General features: G+C 39.8%; 1 protein-coding gene across 1 annotated transcript; it reads right to left on the reverse strand.

Annotated features, from left to right (window-relative positions):
* Positions 1–922: 922 nt before the first annotated feature.
* LOC129204956 (spermatogenesis-associated protein 7 homolog) lies at positions 923–21941 on the reverse strand. Its single transcript, XM_054821796.1, has 8 exons — positions 21823–21941; positions 19049–19170; positions 17023–17531; positions 16855–16915; positions 15551–15615; positions 14836–14907; positions 12099–12156; positions 923–1697 (listed from the first exon to the last, which is right to left on the reverse strand). Exons 1-8 carry the CDS (start codon positions 21881–21883, stop codon positions 1572–1574), a joined length of 1074 nt encoding a protein of 357 aa, XP_054677771.1. The 5' UTR covers positions 21884–21941; the 3' UTR covers positions 923–1571.
* Positions 21942–24174: the final 2233 nt, after the last annotated feature.

Genomic DNA, 24174 nt, shown 5'->3' on the forward strand with positions numbered 1-24174 from the left:
TTCAAAGTATAACAAGTGCTTCTCTAATGATACAAAGGTAAGATTCTACTTGAAGTCGAGTTAGTTTTACACTCAGAGTGTGTTTCTCTATTTACATATGCATACGCACCATTATTCTGCCTTGCTCACAGCATTGTGTGTTTATGAGAACAAATAACCTACTCATCAGTCTAACTGAAAGACCTTTAAAGAAATTGAGCATTTGTCTCAAGTCTAACAAAATAAGACAAACCAAATTATTCCATATAGTTCAATTGAACAAAAACTTTATCTACAAGCTATCCCTCAGTAACTAGATATACCTGTGGTTGGGGTTGGATCAGTAGATCTCATGGCTTTTTCTTAACATCTCTAGTTTTTTTGTTAACTTGAGTCTTAGGTAATTAAAACAATCCTTGTGGCACTATGCCTAGAGGCATCTGTCTTCCAGGGAGAGTGAAAGAGGCCCATCTTAAAGGATGCATTTTGATTGCCTCATCTTCTGTCAGTATCCCAACAAAGCTGCTCATAAAAGTTAAATTATTTCAGCCAAAGTTTCGTATCTTCACATTATTTAGGGATCATGTGTGGAATTGTAGCAATTTTTTTAAAAAATTAACTCTCTTGAGGTAGAAGTGTGGATGTGAAAAAGCATCGATAGTGGACAATAGGAGAAAAAAAAAAAACAAACCAAAACTGATGTGCTTTATTTATCCCAATCATTGTTTTTCTGTTTTAATCTGGGGCCTTGAAAAGTGTCCCACTTGGAGAAGAGTGTGGAAAAACATCTATCTTTAGAAAGCTCTCTAATCTTAACCAGACAAATTTAAACAACTCTTTTATAATGAAGTAAGTAAATATCATCACTAAAATAAAGAATTGAGGTTTTAGTAATTACATATTTTCCTACTTGGCCATGTTTGTAATTTATAAGCCTTTAGATTTCAGTAAGTGTGAAATGTTTGCATTTTCAAAGATTACAATGCCTGTTATTTTTCAGAAACTAGCATGTAATATAGTGCTAGCTAATCTTAGCTTTTTGGCATATGAGCTAATATAAGTCAAGATTTTCAAGAGATCTTGAGTTACTTAGCTTAATACCTAAATCACTTGAAAATGGGACTTAATAGTCTACATCCTATTGCAGACTGATGAGAGACTTCAGGTCACAACTCATGTAGGGTTTTGAAAGCTGTATCGAAAACTTTGTTTCCAACCTATCCGTAAATCAAATGTGCAGTAGGAAAAAAAAATCAAAATGCCTCATCAGAATTCCTAGTAAGAGGATTGCATAGGATGTGTTTTGTCAGTGTCAGCTATCCCTAAGGAATGAAAGGACACTTGTATCTGGTTTTCTATTCTGATTGTGAAAGTCCCTGTAAAAATGCCAGTCTTTAGTGCTCTGGTATTGTTCTTAGCATGTTAACCTGATTGTTGCCATAGCGATACTGTGTTACATCACAGGAAGATGCATTAGCTGGATCTCTTCTTCATTTTCTTGTTTGCCCAAGGTTTACCTTGTAATTAGTGTAAAATCTAGTTTGCTGTCCTAACTAATTTTGAATGCTTTCTGAAATGCCCAAAGCTGTAGGTTAAAAGCATGTTGCAGGAATGCTGGCGTCCTTTTGCCGTGTGCCCTTACAGCTGATGGAAGGGTCTGGTTGGTTTGTGATGTTCAGTTCTTTCTTCAGGCTTTGAACTATTCTTCTCCTTTTTACCTAGTAATGAAAGAAAAACATAAAAGCAGATTTGTTTGGCTGCTGCTCTTCCAGGATAATTATTAAGGGCCAACGTTTAAACTGATCTCTCGTGTCAGTACCTAAAATGCTCCCAGGTCACATCCTGCCCCGATTTCTTGCAGCCCACTCAGCTGCAGAGATCCTCAGGAGTTCTCCAAGCCTTGAGCACAGGAACAGCACAGCAGTGGCAGGCCTGAGACAGCCCTGTGCTTCCCATGACATAGCCACAGTCTAATCAACTATCATTTGGGTAGAGTTCATACAAAATTTTTTAAAATTAATTCTTAGTAAGAGAAATGCCACTTATGGAGCATGGGCATGTGCTACTTTCTCAAGCATCAGTTTCCAGAAGATGCTCTGCATTGCATTGCAATTCCACTCTTGGGTACAGTGCTGCCCTTGCTAATGACTGGCTCACAGCAGGATCACACAGAAGAGGCTGCTGGTCCAGTAACGACCCGTGGGAGGCAAGGATGGAGCTAAATAAGAAACACATTTTCGCTATCCAGCTTACTAATTCTGTTGATGTGCCCAACTGATATAAATTAATATACTTTAAATAGAGGAAGAAAAATACCAGCTGGAGCTGCACTGAATCCAAATCTGTCTAGTCCCAGGCATGCGTATTGGACAAAAATCCTATAGTCCCCTAAAACCTTGAAGGCAATGATGGAGAAAAGTGCAACACACATCTAATGGGGATTTTCTTTGTACTATACATTGCAAATGAGCTCTTTTAGACAGGGAAACAGCTGAACAAGGTAAACTCCCTGTACAGTAGGGAAAGTAGTGTCACTTCATGGCCCAGGTGCCACCTCTGTGGTGAGAACACTCCAAATTTGTCCCAGAACTGGTTTCAGCTTCTTGATCCTTGTTCCTGCTTTTTGAGATTTCAGCTGTCTAACCCTTAAAATGACTTCATCTTCCTCTGCTTTTGCCACTTTATCCTAAAAAGCTATAAATTACAATAAGGCTGCCAGTAATTTTCTGTAGAAAACAGTAATTAAAAACAGCTGTTTGAATTTTTTTAAAGATGTTGACAACTGAATACATGGTGGACTACTGTGAAAGCAGGTTGCAATAGCAGTATTCAAAAGCAATGTTGTAGATTTACTAAAATCTGGACTAGTGTATCTTTAGTTCCAGTGACAGGAGATAGGCATAGCTCCTCTGTTGTTTGTGTGCCTGTGCCTGGTCTCTGACACACTTACAGGCAAACCCGAGTCCTTATTTCAGTGTAGAGTTCAGAAGCTATATGGAACTCAGGAAAACAGGATGTAGCTACAAAATAGCTAAATCTGCTTTGCTTTTTGCATTGTTTTATTTGTCTTCCTGGAAGCTTTTTTAACAGCAGACAAATCATGATCTCTATTCACAATTCAACTGTTGAAATACTTGGGTGAACGCACTGATGATTGATGGGTGCACAGAAATATCAGCAGCTTTCTGTATTTTCCTTTTCTGCTACTGTGCTTCATAAATTAAGCAGATGAAAGCTCAGTGAGAATCTGCTCTCAGTACCAGTTGGTGTTTCAAGGTTCCTTTATTTAGAAGGCCTGCTGAGTACCGAATGAAATACACTGTAAATGTGTCTGATATTGTGAAGGGAGGCTGCCTTTTTTATGAAGTCTGCGTATCCACATCAGATTACTGACTTATTTTTTTTGGAGGCAAAACAGGAGAGTGGGAAATTATTAATTGTGGTTGGGGACTGCTTCAATTTTTTCACTATAGACAAAGGGAAATATTCTGTATTCTTTTGACCTTGTGCTGAAAAAGAATGTGTTTTCACATTCAACATGTTGTTGATATTTAAAGATATGTGTGGTTTTAGTTATTGTCTGGCACTGAGTGATTGAAGACTTTAGTTCTCCTGAGGAGCATAGTTTGGATCCCTTTTAATTAACTTATATTCAGATCATGGAGGCTAAAAGTAGTAATGGAGATGCCTGATACGTTATCCTTTTGGATTTTTTTTTCATGTCAATTTACTGTGAGCAACTACAGAGAGAAAGAATCTGTTTTGTGACTCCCAGATCTCCTACTTGCGTAACTCCTTGTTTAACTTGGTTAGCTGCTCTTTTACCCCCTTCTTTATTTAAGTGTTTGGTGTCTGGCTCCTGATATTATATCTTCAGATCAACAAATCTTCTGCTGAGACAGGCTGTTACACCTGGAAGTATTGATTTATATAAAAGAATCTAACTAACAATCTTCCATTTAACTGTACATCCCCTTACGTAGTGTTTTTAACATGAATGGGAAGGGTACCAAATGATTGGTTTGTTTAGGCGTCTCAATCCCCATTGCTGGCTTCGACACAGAAGAATGCTGCCTGTGGTGTAACCATCATTTTAATGTGCTAAAATGACATGGAAAAAAATGGAAGGTTAGTGAATCAACTGCAGGAAAGAGAATATAGCCTTGAAAGTTCTGCCAGAGCTTCCAAAATATCTAAGTTCCTTGGTAGAGTTCACACTGTGTTTGGCTACAGCTTAGAACTAAAAAGTGGGAAAACTAAAGTCTTGTCTTTGCTCTAATGCTGACGCTTTGAAAAAACACACAGTCAACCTAAACTGTGGTAGGACTGGTGCTGGAATAGCCACATTCCATACCCTGGGAACTGCTAAAAGGTTGTACTGTGCTCTGATGAAAGCAAGCGTTAGTGAAGATTTCTTCCCTGCTTGTTTATTATCCTGTATCTCTTCACCAGCAGAGGAAAGTGTGGTACTACAGACATTTTAAAGGCAAGTCTCCTGGTTTCAGCCACCGCAGTTGCTATTTCTACATTGCTGCCTAGGGTACATTGTAAAAATGTTGATGGGAACGTAAGCGATTGCTGGCTTGCTGTAGCAAGCAGGAGGATTCCACAAATTCACATTGTCCCTGTGGTACACTGGAGATACTTCTATAAATTCAGTAATGCAGCTATGATTATTCTTCTCCTCACCTCTCAATTAACCAGTACTGCACATATTGTTCCCTGTCAAATATCTTATTTTGTCAGATGCCAGAGAGCAGTGTTGTTCTCGTTTCAAATTGCTGGTTTGATTTCTGGCAGTACTTGATTGCTTTAAAATGTGCTTTCTGCACCCATTTTCCTCAATGCTTAATTAACTGGAGAAAAAGACTGAAATGAGGTTTCAGTTAAGTAGGTGTTTCACTTTTGTCCCCACTATCTCATTCATTTATTTCCGCTAGCTCACTCAAGTAGTCTCAGAGACTTTATCTTTCATTTGCAAGAAATTTTGCAGTCCAGATTATCTCTCTTATAGCTAAGTCTCCGCAGAAAATGCATCACACACTGGGAAGGAGAACAAAGGCCGGACTGCGGAAGAGGTGGTGAAAAGCAATCCAGTATCAAACCAAAACTGCAGTGAGTGCAGGTGAGCAAAACACAGCTGGTCATTTCAGAAGGCTGTTCAACCAGCTATGGCAAAAAGCCATGTGACTGAAACAGCGCAAGAGTTGCGTTGGTCAGGAGTCACAACGTATTACTGGAACGTTCTTGTAACTTTGCAGTGAAGAGTTTAGTTTCAACATTGCAAATGTGGTTTCCATCTATGCTAAATAACAGACAAAGTTAGAAGCAAGCACTGCTTTACAAGATTGCAGCTATTATAGCACTAGCAATGCTTGAGCAACATCTGGGGTACTTCTGTGCCTGTACAGGAATGTCTTTAGGCATCTACAGTGCAGGTAACCGCTTGAAAGCGCTTGGCTCTCACCTTTATCTCCCTTCCCTCAGTATGACCTCCTCTGCCGTAAGTGCCTGAGGGAAGATAAGAGCCCGCACATGGTAAGCTACCATGGAGCAGCAGCTCCACAAAACACATTGCATAAGGTAGCACCAGATTTACGTTTTCTTTGTAAGAAGAATGTGGAAGACTGCTACTAAATCATAGCCTAGGACTCTGTATAGTCTAAGGTTATGCCTACCACGTGCACACGTTCCTCAGAGGTGAGACACCAGCTTGAAGCTCTAGAATTCATTGGAGCGAAACAGGCTTTTTTGTTGTTGTTGTTGCATGTTTTCCTGTGACCCCGTGTGTTTATCTATTTCAGCCTTACAAAGAGCCAAAACCATTTGAGCTAAATAAATCAATGATCCATTACAATCGTAATGGGAGAAGGGAAAATGGAGATGAAACTTGCGGTCCGCAGTTTGGGTTTGAAATAGCTAGTAAGCCATCAAAATTTCACCTGTCTTGAAAAATACAAGAGTAGATTCTGAATGGCAGATGATTGCAGAATGGACTGAGAGAGCACCTGACCAGTGCAGTTTGACTTGCTCAAGACTGAGAATATTACTAATATTACAGTAAGAATGAATCAAGTGGAAAATGGATTACGGGTTAATCAATTAGGATTGCTAGAGCATCCCCATGGAGTTTTGTTTGATAAAGAGATGGTAATCATGATGGCCACAGCATACTAGTGTTCAAAAAACATGGAGAAATCCAAACTCCTTGTGATAGAGATCCAATGGATTTCTCTAGGCACATGCTTTGTTAAACTGACAAATGAGATTTGCAGTCTTCAATGTCAAGGGATTTCTTTTTCTTTTGAGAAGTTTATGGCCTAGATAAGACATTAAAAAATGTCCAAGAACAGTGAAAAGAGCAACTTCAAACCCCCCTCTGTGGCTCTAAAGTGATTCTTACAATAACTTCTGAACTAATCTAAAAGTTATTAAAATCTATCTGCAAGGCTGCTCTTTGTAAATACTATAAGGTAATTTTATATCTGCTGTGTTCTGTTTTGCTGACTTGACTCCTAAAGTGAACCTTCAACAAAAAGGAAAAATTCAATACAGCAGCCAAGGCTATGGAAGGCTGAGGACTGTGAGAGCTTGTAGCCAGACCTGCACACTGTTGAGCCAGCAGATTTGATCCTGTGTTTTAACTATGTGAGTGTTACTTTTTCTTCTCGTTTCTCCTCTAGATCTAATTTTGGAGCTTGTGGACATATAACTTAAAGCATGGTCTGCGTTAAGCTTGGTTTCAGTGGCTAGAGTAACCAAAGCTGTCAGCTATGCAGGCGTGAAGATTCTATTGTACATGCGTCCTATGGTTGTGAGATGGACCATGTTTACGTTACACTCATCCATTTATATTTTCCAGTTGTCTCCATATATGGAAACCCTAGTTTGCATAGGCAGCTATCTGTGTACTTGAAGAAATTGGTATTTGCCACTGCATGCACACAGTCAAATGTGCATATGAAATGGGAAGATTGGGAGCAACGTTTCAGTATGTTCAGCTATGCTGTATATACTGCCACAGCAGGCAGTGAAATGAGTATGTCCAGTTGAAACTTCAGAAGAAATTTAAAAGATTGAAATGAAACTATTTGCACTGGAATGTCTAAAAATATTAGCCATGCCACTTTGCCCAAATACAAAATTCGTACTTTAAGTCCCATGCAGAACAGAATTTGTTTCACAGGACATTTCCCCTTCTGCCTGTGATGGGGCCACTGGGTCAGTACTGGTTTGGAAGAAAGTTTCCACATACCAGTTTACTGACATTTTCTGTTGTGAGAAGAATAAACTTGGGTTCTGTGCTCATCTCAGAGCAGTCATTTTCATTTTTACTGGTTTACTTTTAAAACTTTCCCATGCGCAGTATCTAATTATGGTACATTACAAAAAATCTGTATTTAAATGGTAACAGTGCACAGTGCTGAAATGGACTGTTTGTAAATTGCTTATTCACTTTGATGATTAAGCCAGTAATTATTGCATTAGCATCCTAAACCACACTCGTCTGCTGATATATCTCCTCCGAAGGCAATCCCAAGAGATGCGATGGGCTAAGTAGAAAGGGTATGGCCTTTGAAGAAGGGAAGGGTAAAGAACGTGTAGGAGATAGTGCCAGGGATGAAGCGGAGGTTGCTTTCTCCTGTGTCTGCTTCAGTGTGACTAAGGATAGTGCTGGGGCATGGTACATCAAAAAGGATTTTTTTGTCTTAGAAATGTAAAAATAGACCTTTCCGCTACTAGCTATGAAAGACCCTATGAGACTTCCTGCCAGGTCTTATCACTGAGGCTATACTCACACAGTAATCAAAGCAAATAATTTTATTTGGTTGAATAAGATGGCCTTTCAGCTTCCACACCGCTGCTGCATTCAGCTGCCTATGCTATTCTGTCTTCCTGCCCCGAAATGTTTGGTAACACTGTTGGATGCCATTTATCAGCTGTCTTCCACCTCCCCCTCACCTGAGGTAAATCTTTCGGTGTCTTTACACTGCATTTTTTTTAAAATTTTTTTTTTAAGAACAAACGCTTTATGATCCTCCTAAAAGCAAAGGCATAAAACAAGTGTAGGATATTACTTTGTGTTTTCAGGAGCTTTTGGCTTTATATGCTAAAATTCCAGGAAATAAGTTACTTGGAACAGTTTGCTCACTGGAAGACAGATGGGCACCGGATCCTGCACCCTTGCAGGTGCTGTGTTAGTTCCCTATCAATTTCCTGAAATGATGCATTTACAGACCCATTTCAGTGGCTATTTCAAGCCCAGGAGTGACATTTTTCCCCACTCTCCTGGATTCTAAGAGCTTCTCTTTTACCTCCTTGCAAGAACCAGCATTTTTTTCTTTGTAAGGAAATATTTTTCATGGAATTGATGGCATCTTGAATTGTATCTGTGTATGGATCAGGTTTTGAGACCGCTATTCTGCAGCTGAAATGTCATCCTTGTGCTTCTGAAGGTATAAAACTGCCTGATGGTGGTTTTGAGCAAGTGGCTAGATAAAAAAAACCCCAACTTTTACAAGCTTTCCTGAGTGGAGACCATTTCATTACTACAGAAAAAGGGGGAGCCTGTTCACTCTGCGCAAATGTGTTAGAAAAACTCTCCAGTTTCTTAATAAGTGTGCTAGAAAAAAATTATAGTTCTAAAACATAAAGGAATGTTTGAACCTCCAGGGCTGGGTAGATGAAAAGCACCCTCAGCTGAAGATTCTAAGCAGACCACAGAATGCAGTCTGCAGAAGTAGTAAAACAGTGTGAATAACAGACATATATCTTGGTGGGAGGAGTGGTGCATGCTTTCTCCTGGGCACGTTATTTGAAATCACATGTTCTAAAGCAAGGAAAATTGTTCCTCAGACATACCTTGATGAACCAGGTTTAAAATTGCCTTAGGCTAGAGTCCAGTGAAAGAACTGCCCTCTGTGCCCCCATTTTACATCAATAACTATGTCATGTAAGTACATAGAGAATAACATCAAGGTGGAAGGTGCTAGTTGTTTTAAAAGGCTCTTGTCCTGGACGCACTATCCTTTCCTCCATGTATGTTTTTAGTATATTCTATCTTCACTCTCTCCTTCCCTGCTATGCAGTTACCATCTTTTTTTTTTTTTTTAATGGAATTAATTTTAGGCAATTAATTGCTTTCTTCTACTCCTCAGTCCCCATGTAACATCCCATTGAGTGCATATCCTTCTCCCTGGAGTGATGGTGCTACTCTTTCTCAAAGCTGGAGAAGAGGCTACAGGTACTATAGTCGTAAATTCCCTGGTAAGCAGTGGGTGTTGCTTGGCTGATGCATGGCTGAACATGGATGGTGGGTCAGGCAATGCATTTGAATTGCCTGAACGGGCAGTAAACCTGTTTTTTAGGGAACAGATCTCAGAAACTGTGCTGGAGTAAGTGCCAGCAGGAACTTGGAGAGGGATTTTGGTTTTGTATAGCAAGTACACAGAAGAGCAGAGCCTAGGGAAGTAAGTACCCAAATAACAAGTTGGCAGGCATCCAGCATGGGTAAAAAAACACTGCAAAGACCTTGACAAATGTTTCCATCTTCTAATTTTGTCTGTCTGGTCCAGAAAACTGATAGAGAATAAAAAGAGTTTGGTTTGAAGACAAGAACCTAAAAGAGAAAAATACTTTTTTTTTTTTTTTTTTTTTGGTAGGACAAAAAGTCCACTTGCTGTGGAATTCCTTTCCATCCACTGGCCAATTCACTTTTGAAAGTCTCAAAGCAATTCAGTTTCCATTACTTCTCTTGTGGGAATTGTGCCTGTTCTAATAAATGTCATTGCCCAGAGGCTTCTTCTGGTGTAGGTTATGCTTATGCTTCTCATTTAATCTTTCCAAAGAACACTTCTTTCTCCTGCACATGCTATATCCTTCTAATATATAGAGGCAGTTTTGATCTTTTTCCTTTCATCGTTGGATGACTAAACATGCAAATATGTGGTTTAAAAGCCTTTAAATCTGTTCTCCACCACTGAATTTTATTCATCTTTTCTGAGTTTCTTCAAAGTCTTCAGCTGGTATTTTTGCAGAGGAAAACACCAGGCTTAAGCTCTACTCAGGTAGAGAACAATTCATTGCTAGATATCAAACATGTCACAACAGGATATAGTCAAAATCCACTACTGTTTACAAACTCATCCTTCTGGAAGTGCTAGGAGCCCTCTGGAAGAAGGAATCAAGTACCTTCAGTCTCCTATTAAAGGATATTCAGCTCTATCTCTAAGGCACTCAGGGTCTTGCGGGAGTTGACCATAGTAATATGCTCAGCATCCTCTAGTCAGATGTAAATTACATATCCCCTCAAATTGAGACTCTGTTGCTGATTTTTTTTCCCACAAAACTGACTTAAAATTTACTAATCTCAGCTCAGATCATTCCTCAAACACTCTTGCTGCCTACTGACTGTCACTCAGACCAGCATCTAAAAACCATCTCTCTCCTAATTGTGGCATTTTGAAAGACAAAATAACCTTCTGCATTCTAATTATTTTGTAATTCCTTTGATTGCTATTTATTCACTGTGCAAAGCATATGTATAACTCCCACATGCCTAGTGTTGAAGAAAGTGCAATACTAAATGGCAGCATTACAAATTTGCAGAAACAAATAAGCAAAGGTAGCCCGTTTAAAAGCCACGCTATGCCAGTTCCTCGGACGTGCTCCCACTTGAATCTGCTGCAGCAATATGAGCTTTAGAATGCAAAGTCCAAGCCCCTAACTGTGAATCCTCTGGATCATCAGACTGAATGAAATGCCTTCTTGTACAAAGGCCCTTAAAGTCAAATCTAGAGGAGGACTTAAGCATAAAATCCCTCTCGAGGCCAGAATTAGCAGCCTCACTCCCTGCAGGACATGGGAGAAGTGTGGGATGAAAGAGCCCCATGACTCAAACCCTGTGCACTGGGCAGGGACCCTCCAACAAGCAGTTGGCAGGCAATGCAAGTGGAAGACTGTGACTAAACTTTTGCACCCTCTGTGGAGCTCGGAGTTCTGCTCCAGGCCCTTAGGAATGTGTTTGTCTTTCCTTTTTTTTTTCTTTCTTTAATACAGAGACCGTAAAGAAGAAAGGATTAATATTTCACAGTTATTGGGAAGGAGGAAAACTTAGTGACTTTAACATGAGTGTTGCAACCTCAACTTATAGTGCTAGTGTCTCCCATTTTGCTCCTGCTATCTAACCTAGAGTATCTAGTTCAAAAGTCCAGTTGAGTCATCTGCTCATGAGCTATGGTGTTGGACTTGTGCCTTCCTCAGACTGGGGAGGCCTTGGAATCTGCCTACCCCATTTCATGGGCAAATGCTTCAACCAATCTGGGGTAACAGCAAAGATAACGATGACACTGCTAATACCATCTTCTCTGTGAATGACTTCTTTTAAAAGGAAAACAGTATGTTCTTTCCAATTTTTCAAAGAGCAGTTATAAGCCCTGCTCTCAAGAGAGGGCTCTAAGCTCTGCATTAAAACAGGCAGAAGTGTTTACGCTCATCCTAGATAAGATACCAGACTTGCAGAGGAAAGAGACAGGACTGTGGCCGTGTATTTGTGCTTGGCATTTCCTATTGTCTCTCCACAGGCTGCTTCCCTCTCAGCATGTCAGATTTTCAGATAAGCATTTTGAGGTGTATAATTCTTGGCAGACGTCACATGGGGAGACTTAATGTTGTACTTAGAGTTTTATGTTCTGCTCTGGTGACCAAACTCCTAAAAGCAAGCTATTAAAAAACAAGGTCTTCTTACTGGATGTAGTCATAGCGTACAAGTGGGTCTTTTGCTGGTCTACTCCAGAAAACAGCAGTCACAGCAAAAAAGTGCAACAACAAACATTCTTCGTAAACAGGTTTTATGTAATTAAAGCCATTCTGCATGCTAAGTACATTATCTGTCTTTTAGAAACCTTATTAAACTAACACACAAAAATGTACAGAAAAATATCTCTTTACTAGTCCTCCATGGAAAACACCCTTCCTGCTGCTTTTGTAGAAGTAGTTTCTCCTCACCTTGCATTTAAATTGTGTAGCAGTCGATCTGCCATAAATTGTTGCTCAGCATTGATGTACAACATTTCTACTGGAGATGACAGAGTATTTAATAATAGATGTTTTTTGCTCACCTCATCAAGGTTATGCCTCTTACTTTTAATGTGCATTTGAAATACATCTTCCAATGCCCTTAAAAAAAAAAAAAAAGGAACATCAGTGAAAAAAAAAGACTATTCAAAGGCCACATACTTCCAAATGAAAAATACCACTCAGCCTGTCTTTCAGATTATTGAAAATACATCCCAACTTTTCACTTTTGCTCCATCCCCTCCCTGTCCCTACCATACCTGTAAATTAATTCAAAAGGTAAAATGTTAAACATTTTAAGGTTGTTGAATATTCTCATTCCAAATGCATGCCATCCATGGCAGAGCAGGAACTCTGAACGAGACAGTTTTCATGTATATAATCCCAGCTTCTTCTTCCATATTTAATACAAATATGAGTATTGGTGCTCTCCGTTGCAACGTAGTAGTCCCCCTCTGTATTTTGGTGGGGCCTGTCTCTGTTGCTACTGTCAAGTACTGTCCCACCATGTTAACTGGGTGAAACTACTGAGGGTACTGGGCAGTACTGCAAGCAGATTCTTCCCAGATTCATTTGTAGCTGTAGTTTCTTTGCCTAAGATACTGCGTTACTGCAAGATGACTTTTGAACTGCTTCTAACAGTTTTAGACCTGTGAAGGTCATTTGCGTGGTCTCTTTGTTCTTGGGCCTCCTTTTTCGTAACTTTTAAGGGAAACACTGAAGGTTGAACTTTCACAGTCACAGTTTTGTTAACTAGGCATACTAAGGAAAGAGATGCCTTCAGAAAGTGCTCTCAGTATTTTTCTTGATGGCTATGACCAGCCATGGTGATGAGCATCGGTAAAAATAAAGACCTAGCTGACTAGGGAAATTAGGTCTCTAGGTTCTAGAATCATAACTCAGTTAAATCTAACCCAATGGTTGCATTTTCAGATAATCATAAAACCCGAAAATATCTCCAATGGGCTGGAGGGCTCAGCAGAGCTGTTTTGGTTGGGTGCTGTGTATTCGAATTGGGAGGGCAGTTACAATTTTATCTGTAGAGAAACTGGTCTAAATAAATTGAGATTTTAAAACATGCATCTATCATATTAATCCTGTGGCAGGTTAGCTGAGGCCATTAGTTGTGTCTTTCTTTTCTAGTCTGTCACAAAATCTATTTAGAAATTCAACTTTTGATTTAAAATGAAAGGCCACTATTGATTATTCACATTTATTCTGGGGAGAAATTAAGTTCTGTTATTAGAGACTACCCAAGAAAACATTGGATGATTTTTCATGTATTTTCAGTAACCTGTGTTTGTGAGGGAAGAGTGCTCAGCATCTAAACAACCTCCATCTCAAGTCAACAGAGAGGTCCGTTCACCCTACAAGCATGAGCACTGACACCCTGGTGCCCCACGGTGTTCTGAGTTGGGCTCAATGTGGACCACACACACGATCCCTGCTGCTGTCGCATCATACAGGTACAAGTTTGTGTTCTCTCATTTGGTTTTCGCTATCCATAGAGAAAAAACCTTATTTTCTGAAGGATGACTAATCCTCCTGTTAATATGAGGGCTGCCACACAGTAGCTTTTTGAGGCTTCATTTTATTTTAATGTCATCTTTTTTTTAACTGTATGTATGGGCAGGCATGGTACCTAGCAGCCTTTTCAATGTGTGGTGACTCGGTGTTTTTCAAATCTACTGCTGTTCCTCCCAGTGTAACCCGAAAATGCGCTTCTAATTTGTGCCTTGAAGTTTGTCTGAAAACTGCTATACCTAGAAGGAAGGAAGAGAACTCTCACCTTTAACTGATTTCTCAGAAAACAAGCTAACCACTTGTGTTAGCGGTCGCTTACAAATATATTTAAAAGAGCCTTAGGGATTTTAACTGAAATCCTCTAGATTGAAAGGGAAATATCTTGGTTTGGTGTCAGACTGAGTTTGATTGATTTCAGGGGGTTAGCACCTCTCCAGCATCAAAGCACAGCACCTGATAGAGACCAACATCTTAAACATTGGGGCTAAATCCTCTATCAAAGGAAGAGTTTCTCTGATTTAAGATGCAGGAGAGGAAATGGCATAGAAAAGGAGCACACAGCGTTGTCGCTTTTAGCAGGCCTACAAACAGACCTGTGGTTTATCATGCCTCTCTAAATGTTAGAAATGTGATAATTTTAATAGAAATGGGAGCGCGAGGTGGTGTGTGTGTGATGGGAAGTCACATACGGAACATGAAGCTAGAAAAGGATGCTTCAATTGGACACCAGCAGCACGGGGTGCACTGGGCTGTAGCCTTTATGTGTGGATCATTAACCTGATAGCGCATACATCCTGAAGAAAAGCATTACTGCGTTTATTTTGCTCTTACACGAGGGAGGAAAAACTCTAAATACAAAATCTTTTGCTGTGATGCACTTTGCTAGAGAAGACTCATTGCAGCTCCATGGCTTGCTAGCCCAGGATTGACTGGGAACTGGAATGAGACTGTTGTAACAATGTCTATCACCATACTATATAAGGGAAGGAGCTTGAGAACAGGGTCAGAGAACATGATGTTTCCATGCTTCTACTGGAAATCAGTGGGAAATACAAGGCTGGCTGAAAATATTTTCTGTTCAGCTACATATTTTAAATCATGACTCCTATAAAGTGCAGTCACAAAAGTATTCATCAAATTGAACTGATCTCAAATTTCACTTTAATCTCATTAAACCCACCAATTCTTTACACTGATTGAATAATTTGTCAAAATTTTGTTACTCAGAGGAATAAATAAGAAATGTAAAGCACTTACTTTTTGTGATAACAACTTCTAATCAAAATATCATTTGTAAGATCTTGAAGAAATTGAAGCTCCTCTTCTTCTCTATACAAATACAGAAGCTGTCAGCATCTTTCTTTAACATACACTGAATACAAATAAGGTTTACAATACCATCCAAAGAGGTAGCAGTTTTAGAGTAATTAAACTAACTCAAATAAAGAATTTTGCCAACATATTCAAAAGTGATGAATCTATTTATTAGTCTTCATTTTTTACCATCGAGGTTTATACTTTTTTAAATGACTGATTTTCATAGCTCTGTTGGTCAACTCCCTAATTACTTTAATCCATTACTTTAATCCGTTAATTTCATTAATCAAGAATATCTATGCCTTCTGTGAATAATAAGTTAAATGAAAATAGTTCTAATGCACAAAGTGTAGGTATCAGAAGATAAATTATCAACATTATTTATTATTTACTTATTCTTAACATATTTAGTTTACCTAGAATAAGAAGGCGCAGGGAGCATGACTCAGAAAATCTCTTCCAACTTTCTGATCCCGCACTTCTCAAGCAATTAGCTGAACCCTGTATCCCTAATAGAGTCCCTTCTACTCACAACATACAGCCATTGGTAATTGGCTCTGGTGCCATGTTTTCAATTTTCCACTAGATTCCTACTTTAATATTTTGATATAAACCTTAGAAACAGTTAAAAGGGGCAAACAAATATTTAACTTACTTTTCTTCAAGTTGTGATCCTGGAGAAAGTGGCATTTCAGAATCGGGAATCCATAATTCATGGTTCTGCCACAAACAAGTAAAGAGAAGTAGATTTTTTATTATCTTAGTATTAACATTTTATATTTCCATTAAGAGCACCAGGAGGAAAGGATCTGACTTCATAACGTATCAGAATCCCAACAACATCATACTGAAGTGACAGAGCAGCTCATGTGAAATAAATGTCTTGAGTGTCAATCACTCATATAAATAAAGAAAAAGTATCCTTATTAGGCAGGTTCCTCTTAGCAGAAATGGAAACAAGCTTGTATAACCTGAGAAAAATGGTGCAAATGCTATAAAGGAAATCAGAAGTTCTGACAAAATAGTAAATATTTGCAAACCCCATTCAAATAAGACAGCTTTTTCTTTAAAAGGATGTGCAAAATACATTTGTACCTTTGAAAGAAGACTTAGAAAATCAGATTGATATTGAAATTATCTTTTGCTGCAGATAATCAAATGAGAATAGGAGCTTCTCTTGCTGATGTTGTAAAATAAGGTTTTGGTGGTTGGAACAAGGAATGGAATAGTCCCAGCTAGCACAAATCATGCCAGTGGTGCCTCGGCTGAGCTGTATAGAAGTTCAACACTGATGCTGTAAAGGGATGGGCAGGCCAAGGAATCTTACAAAACCTCACTATCATGCGTGGCTTTGGCTACTGTTAAGCATCCCTTATTTTTAAGAGCACTAAAATTTACTAAATTAATCCCCCATTCATCTTAAAAATCCAGGTGACTAATGGAGTGCAACTTCCAGACAAAGTCCCGTGTGGCAGACTACAGCACTGACCATAGGCTGAATGATTTGCACTTTGCCTGGATGTTTCTGTTATTAGTTGGATGGAGTGAAGGGCTGTAAATCAATCAAAAGCTGAAATGACTGCTTGAAACGTTAAGAGTGCAGCAAGATGTCAGTCAAGCAGGACAAAGCTCAGAACAACAGATTTGTGTTGGAATACGCTGTTTTTCACGTCACCTAATGCCTCATTTGCGGTTCCCAGAGACCAGTTACTTTAGCTGTTCCTATTTTATTCACAGAAGTCTGTTGGCCCTATCTAGCCCCAGCCACACGTGCTAGATTTCTCAATTGCAATCTTAGTGACTTATCACAAGATGATTTGATTTTTTGGTCTCGTTCTTATACGTCCGCCAAAGCCAATGATTCCATTATCGATTTCATTTCCACACAACTGGGACAACTTTTGTGTATGAACAGTGGGCTCCATTGTTTTTTCTTTGTAACAAATTGGGTGCACCAACCTCAACTGGCTGCTGAGTAAAGTGATCCAAATGTGGTCTCACATGTGCATCTTCTAAAAATCTGAAAGATTAAAAGCACAGGGAAAACCAGTTATGCTTAAAATGATGTATTTGAAAGGAAAATTACTTAACTTTTAGCACTGATGTATAAAAAACCTGAGTAAGCACCTGTGCAACTCTCCTTTCTTTTCATTACTGATGTCTGCTGATTTAAGTGATGGTCTGCCAGGGGAGGAGCTCTTTTTTTGGGGAGGAGGATTATAATACCTCTGTTTTACAAGAGAGGATTGGTGTGATGTCTTTAAGATTTGAGGGGTAAAACGCTGCTTCTTTTCTGTGAAGTAAATTGAATGTTTGTCAAGGAGGTCTCCAGAGTATGTTTTATTTAAAGAGTTTTGCAATGCATTCTTCCTGTTGCGACTGCCTAAATGCACACGAGGCTGCAGAAGTGGTGAAGCAAATGATCTGTCTGTACCAGAGTTGTGAACAGGAGTCTGAGACAAAGCATGCCGAGCAGTATGTTGGATAGTCTTTCTTGCAGTAGGAGCTGGCATCAGAGTCCTTGAAGTGAACTTCTGAAAAGATACGGAGGGGGGCTGCTCTCTCTTTGTCCTGGAACAGTTGTTCTGACCAGACATCACATGTAGGTGACCATTTTCCAACAGTGACCACCTTGCCTGTAAGTTAAAGAACAAAATAACAGAAAAATCACAAAAGTAACTCACTGAAGACACTGTCTCCTACAAATTGATTCACACACAAGGAATTTTAAGAGTTTTAAAACAGTTTCTTAAAATTCCTCCTGTGTGAATCAAAATTCCTCCTGTGTGAATCAAACTATCTCAAGTGGTCTAAATGACTGGCTGAGTTTCGGGAACTGCAGTTAGGAGTAAAGCCACCCTGCCACTGTGCTACAGCTAGTTAGCGAGTCCCTTTTCTAGTTTCTTTTTATTTCCTTCTCTTTACAAGGCTGAGGTTACTAATGACAAGTAGTCTTGGGAAATTCCATTTTGCTTGCCAGGGCCCACAGAGGAAGAACAGGAGATTTTCTTTTCTTTCTTGGACGTTGTGTATTCTCACCTATGGAACTGATGTCTCAATGACAATCTCACAGACCGTCTTCCGTGGCATCTTCTATTCTCTCTCCTTGTATGCCCATGCAGGTGTGAGCATGACTCCATCTCATGAGTTCGAAGCCAAACAGAGCCATTGTTATCCTCATAAAATACCATAGGTGAAATTGTGGTCTATCATTTTGCTATTTTTCTCAGTGGGAGCAAGATCTTACAAGTCAAAATAATGCACGTGTTTGAATTGGCTGACATTCTTTATAAACAGCATCATTAGTAATCTAGTGGTAAACCCACTATAATTCTCAACAAATAGAAAGTTTTACAATGTAAATATAGCCTGCTGAGGCGTTTTTGGGCCACAGAGACTCCGGACTGGCAGAATGAAATGTTTTGCAAGATGTTTTGTCTATTGAGGTGAGGCCCACTGGCAGAATTTGGTGAAGAATAGGCCTACTCACACTAGCATGAGGTTGTACAATTTCTGGTACCTGATTAATTACTTTAGGCTCTTGCTTTTACCAGTAAATACCATTCTGAAATTCAGAGAATACTGTAAAACAGTGCAAAGTTACTGCATTGTGTTCAGTGGGAATACTAGAAAATCATTGGGATTTAGTTCTCTTGAAAATATTGTGTATAGAAATCATCCTAATAAGAGTGTTGTTACACACATCAGCATATTATTTCAATAAATTCACTCAATTTTTTTTCCGGGCACCCATGTAATACTTTGTTAAAAATTCTAATTCCATTTGCCAAAGGAGCAAAGAGAACGCATGTGGGTTTGTGAGCGACACGTGCACATTCATGCCGTCAGCACAGGGACCCATTTTAGTCATGTACGTGTAGTCATGACATGGGTACCTGTCATTGTAGGCCATGTAGGGATAGCAACAGTGAGATGAGAGGATAGCTGCCTGCCAGTTGGCAAAACTGAGAGACAAATATTATCTCTTTAACTAGACTATAAAAAGCCACACTGAATAAACCTGCACTTAACTGCTGTGTTACAGGCACTCCCCAGTACTTCAGAGTACAGCTAACCAAGGGGAAACCAGTTTCTATCATGCGACTCGGTACTACCTGTGTGACAAGTTCTATGCTGTCAGAATATCACATACCTTCTGCTGGCTTGGAGAAACACTTCTGGAGTTGAACGGTGAGGTAGGAAGACCATGTACAAGATGCTTTTTGTATTTCTCAAGGGCTTGAATTAGTCTGTCTCTTTTCTGTTGATCCTTGTCTGTACATGTAAATATGGAAACACAACCATCTCCATTTAAATCAATGGTCAAGTCATACAGTGTTACTCTTCATTCTTCTTTTTGCCACTAAAGACTGTTCTGTCTCCTCCTCTTAATACCAAGTATCAGGCAGAGGAGACAATCACTCTACTTTTTATAGTTGGCGCTTGCTGCTTCCATGCTCAGCAGACATCTGAATTTGAAATAAATGCAAGCCAGGACTCCATTACATCACTCACACAGTAAGTAATGAGCTACTAGAGGGATAAGAGAGTATGGCAATATTTTGTTTCTACCGCCTGAGCACTCTTTCCCCTGTCCTAGACAGGAGCTGAAGCAGGTCAAAACAGAAGAAAAGCTGAGACAATCAAGTAAGGACTAAGAGTTGAGTGACCAAAGCCAGACTGCCACTGTGCTCTGTTCAGGCTGTAATGCCAAGAAAGTGCACTTTCTGTATTGATCCAACTCAGGCTGAGAAGTATAGAGCGACGCTTCTGCTAGCATCTCACACACAAAAAGGACAGAAACAGACATAGTCCTTTGGATCTTCCAATCTCACTGAATATATGCAAGTGAAAGTAGGAATAAGAATACTTATTCTCATAATAAGCATTATTGCTATATATCATATTATATATTTTTATATTTATTATAGTATATACTAAGTATTATAAAATAATAATAAGAATACATAGGAATAAGAAGGGGATATGAGTTACCCAAGACCACAGAGGCCCACAGGGGCATATTCATGGATAATGCAAAGCCTCTCGCAATTCACCGTCTTTTGTCAGAACCATACTTTTAGGAATTCAAACAAGAATGATGCATGACCAAAATTTTCAACCCTTTTTACTTGCTGTGTTCCTTCCAAGCATAGCTCTGAGAAAAGGGATATGAATTGTGATATGCAACAAGAGTTTTCTCTTTGTAGAAGGTGTTTAAAAAATAATAGCCCCAGCAGTTCTAGCTGAAACTAAGGATTCACACAGAAAATATCAGTAAAGTTGGGTCCACCGACGTCCCGTAAGCTGTATATGGCTCTTTTGGGTTGAAAATGCAGCGCGCTCAGAATTTCCTTGCCCTGTGGAGCTCTGGCACATGGCGGCACATGCCAGTGCGGCCAGGCAGGCCAGCAGAGACACCGCTCTGTTTCTTCCCCTCTGGGTGCAGCTGCAAGGATGCCTCAAACAGGTAATTCTAGAGGGCTAGCAAGGCTTCAGGTGAGCTGGTGAAATGTGACTTCTGGCGGTGCGAAGTTACTTTGAATAATACTGGCTTATTCCTGACAAAATGCACGACTGGATCTTGATTAGCCTAGGGCCCCCTTGCCCCCTTACACTGCTATTGTGGCAATGCACTAGAATTTACGCTTACAATTACCTGCAGTTTTTCTGCTAAGCAGCAGCAACTCTTTCTCCTCTGAAGTGGTGTAACTGCAGCACATCTCACTAGTAATGTGTCAGAATAATGCCTGTAACCTGGCAAAGCAGCATTTACTGCAGATTTTCTTTTGAAGGGGAGATGCACTGACCTGAATTTAGTATCGCACATTTCTGAATTAGCAGAAGGGTTACAGGGTTTTAGTTAATCTTAAAGAAAGTGATACTTCTTTCAGAAAAGGAATAGCTGAGAATTTTTTTTTTTTTTTTTTTTTTTACCACTCAGATACTGTGCTAAACAGTTGGCTCCTCTGAAGTTTGCGATGGCTCTTGTATGGGGCACACCACCTCTTGACAATTCCCCTGAAAGGTGGCCTCAAGGCTGTGGCATGGTCATTGAAAAAAAACCCAGATTTCACAAATAGCTAAAACCGGATATATAGTCTCCCGAGGCATGTAATCTGGCTTTCCAGTCTTGCATGGACATGAGTTCATAGCATCATCCTATTAAGAAAAACATGTTGACAATGCTAAATCCTATTTGGATGACTGGGAAGCAGGATTATACAACTCACTGGAACAAATAACAAAATGTACTTGCTCAATCGCATTCATGCAGAGACTAATACCTTCCCCTTTTATCTAGGTTTGTACAGTGCCCAATAAAAGTACCCCCCAATTCTGATTAAAGACTTTGCATTCTGCAGACATAAGAAAAATGACAAGGCAGCTTTCTGTCGTGTCTGTGCAACAGTACCGCCGGTCAGGGTACCTGGCTTCTTTCACGGCAGTGCCAATGACTTGTTGTGAGGCCTTGGGGACAAGTGACATCCGTGCCCCTCCACTCTTCTGAACGTGCTGTCTGTGCGCAGCTGAGGCAGGACAACAGCTGTCTACCCGAGGCACGGGTCAGTCTTCACCGAGCCGTGCCAAGGACAAGAAAATAAAATGTTCCAGGTCAAAGAGCCACAGGTTTTAAACAGACTTTGTCTAGTATTTCACTGATATTTTTACTATAAATACAGGTGGCATTAAGCCTATTCAAACAAGTACTATTCTGCTGCATTATAGTTTTATTTTTTTGAGTAGTTAGTGTAAGCTTCTGGGCCAGAATGTCTCATAGCAGCTCTGCTTCCCCTTACCTAACAGGCGCCAGGTTTCACTGCCCAGACTGTTGCGTTTTCTATGTGCCTCTGCCACGTGAGGCAGACTGAGGAGTCCTGCAGCACATCCTGGTGTGGTGACATGTCTGCTAAGGGATTTACTTACCTCCCCACCTTCTAGCCCTGATATCTCCAGTTTCTCTTTTCTCACTACTATTTTTTCTCATTCATGTTTTTCCCTTCTCATGATTCTGGGGCTGCTGAGTTTCGCCCAGCTCCCAGCGCCCATCGGCTGCCAGCAGCGCTGCAGGCTGCTTCCTTACTAAGCCTCTCCCCTCCTACGCTTCTCTTCCTAAAATGACCTCGCCCCGTGGTGACCTGGCATGCTCCCCAGATGCATGAATGAAGGGGCTAAGAGTGGAAGTCATTCGTAGGTTTTCAGGTCACGTTGTTGGCTTTCACATGTACTCCTTAGAGTTCTGTTTGAAAGTCAGCTGTGATCACGCCACACGCAGCAGCCTGGCCCAGCCACGTGGGCTGCTCCTCGGCAAGAGCTACACAAGGAGAAAAGGATCATCTGCCCGTTCTGCAGGGGATCCTCTGAATACTTTTTAACAACAACTAGCAACGACCAAGAACTAAAAAGAAAATAACATGCAAACTTTGCATCCCAAATGATAGGTGTTTGGGGTTTTTTCTTTTGCTTTTAGAAAAGCAAAAATTAGACATCACTTGCCTTCTGATCTCGTGTTCTAGCTGAAGTGTTTAAGAACTGGCTATAGTTTATGGTTAAAACCTTAACTGGGAATAATTAACTGGGGGAGGGAGGAGGAAGGTTTCACCTATAGAAGCATATCATGATTCAATGTGTCACCTGACTCCTCTCAGGACATGATTATTTTTATTCCTGCAACAGCCGGTATCTCTTGCCTACCTTTTTGCCGCTTCCCAGGGAATAGAATCATGCAGCATGGGCAGTGCAGCAGTCATTTAGGCAAATGTATTCAACAGCCTTTCTGTTAAGCTCATTTATTTGCTAATTTATCATCCTTCCTGCTATGCCGGGCGTTAATTTAACGGTGCTTTTCTACAATTTCACTGGTACTTGTACTGGTATCTGGTACTTGTCAATGCGACAAAAGTACAGAAAACAAAAGGGATTTGGTTGAAATCTGGTCCTTTGAAAAACACAGGAAGATTCAGATACTATAGCCCCCACTCTCTTTTCCTGGCAGTTGTTGCTTGCCAATTAATAAAACATCTTGTGTCTCCTTTGCTGCTATGTGAAAGGCCCGTGTACAAAATCAGCAGCCACAAACTTACTTGACATAGTAGAAACAGTTTAGCAGATAGTATTGGTCAATCAGAATGAAACAAACTAAACCACTTTTAAAAAAAAAAAAAATCTAGCGCCTTTCAGTTCTGCTTATCTTTATCTTAAATAGTAAGAAGAACCGGCAAACACCTTAGACTGATTCCACAGCTGCCTCCTAAAACAGAAGGTTATTTTCAGGTCTAAGACAGAACATTATGGCCCAAGTATGAACATGGGATATAAAGCCGGAACAGGCTTCCCTTAAGTTGTTTACCAGATGTTACAAAACTCAGTGATTATAGTTAGAAATAGAATCCACACCTTGGCTCATGCCTTCATTTTTGGCTCGCAGTGGGAGTTCTGGTTTAATTCCTACCAAGTGTTTTAAAAGAGTTGGCTGATGTTTAACTCCTGATGAGTTTTGAAACAACAAGGAAGTTTCAAAGGACTGCGGGGAAAAAAGAAGAGCAAAAGCGGTAAATAAACTGCAGGCTCATATCAGTCCTGAGCATAACAACTGAATGGCTGTTACAAGACTCAGTTACTAATTAAATAAAGTGAGCAACGCCAATCAAAAAGGTTTAAAAAAGTCATCATGCTAACTTGATAAGAAAAAAAGGAGAGATTCTGATTGTGGTTGAGTGAGATAAAGGTGTTGGTTTAAAAGACTTCTGTAAGCTCCCAGGCTTTGTTCTGCATGACATTTTGACTAAGAAATTAGAGCACTACAAAAATTACATGTGTTTACAAAATGGCTAACTGGCAGATCTGAAAATGTAATTAGAAGTGAGGACTCCTTGTTAGGCAGGTGTTTCTAATGCAGGGATAGTTTTTTCTATTATATTATTAAATTATTTCTTTCAGTTATCTGAAAGGAACTATAAAATCATTCCTGATAAAGCTTGAACAAGTACAGTTGGGGAACTCGTGAATAATAAGGGGGTGGTTTACTGTAATAAAGTCATCTGCATCACTCAGTGAGGCAGGTGTAGGCAAGCAGTATACTTTTCAGCATGGATAACGGAACGCTTCCCTTCAGAAAATTCAGGCTCTTACTTAAAGGAGGTGAGTCTTATCTGGGAATCAGTGTCGCTGAAAAACATTCGTACCTTCTTGTAGACAAACAGCTACCTGTAATTTCCCACAGTGACAGTATAGCTAAAACTAGTGTAATATCATTGCCTATAAAGGGTGGAAATCTCA

This window comes from Grus americana, chromosome 3 (genome assembly GCF_028858705.1).
Source record: "Grus americana isolate bGruAme1 chromosome 3, bGruAme1.mat, whole genome shotgun sequence".
In the NCBI taxonomy this organism is placed as follows: domain Eukaryota; kingdom Metazoa; phylum Chordata; class Aves; order Gruiformes; family Gruidae; genus Grus; species Grus americana.

Bases quoted from the DNA above. Each gene is read 5' to 3' on its own strand.
- LOC129204956 (XM_054821796.1), bottom strand. From the start codon at position 21,883: ATGAGAAAAAATAGTAGTGAGAAAAGAGAAACTGGAGATATCAGGGCT. The intron at 15,616-16,854 runs GTTGGTGCACCC...TGTTTGTGGCAG, and splicing joins TTACTCAGCAGCCAGTTGAG to AACCATGAATTATGGATTCC. The intron at 14,908-15,550 runs GTAAGTTAAATA...GTATTTGTATAG, and splicing joins GGATCACAACTTGAAGAAAA to AGAAGAAGAGGAGCTTCAAT.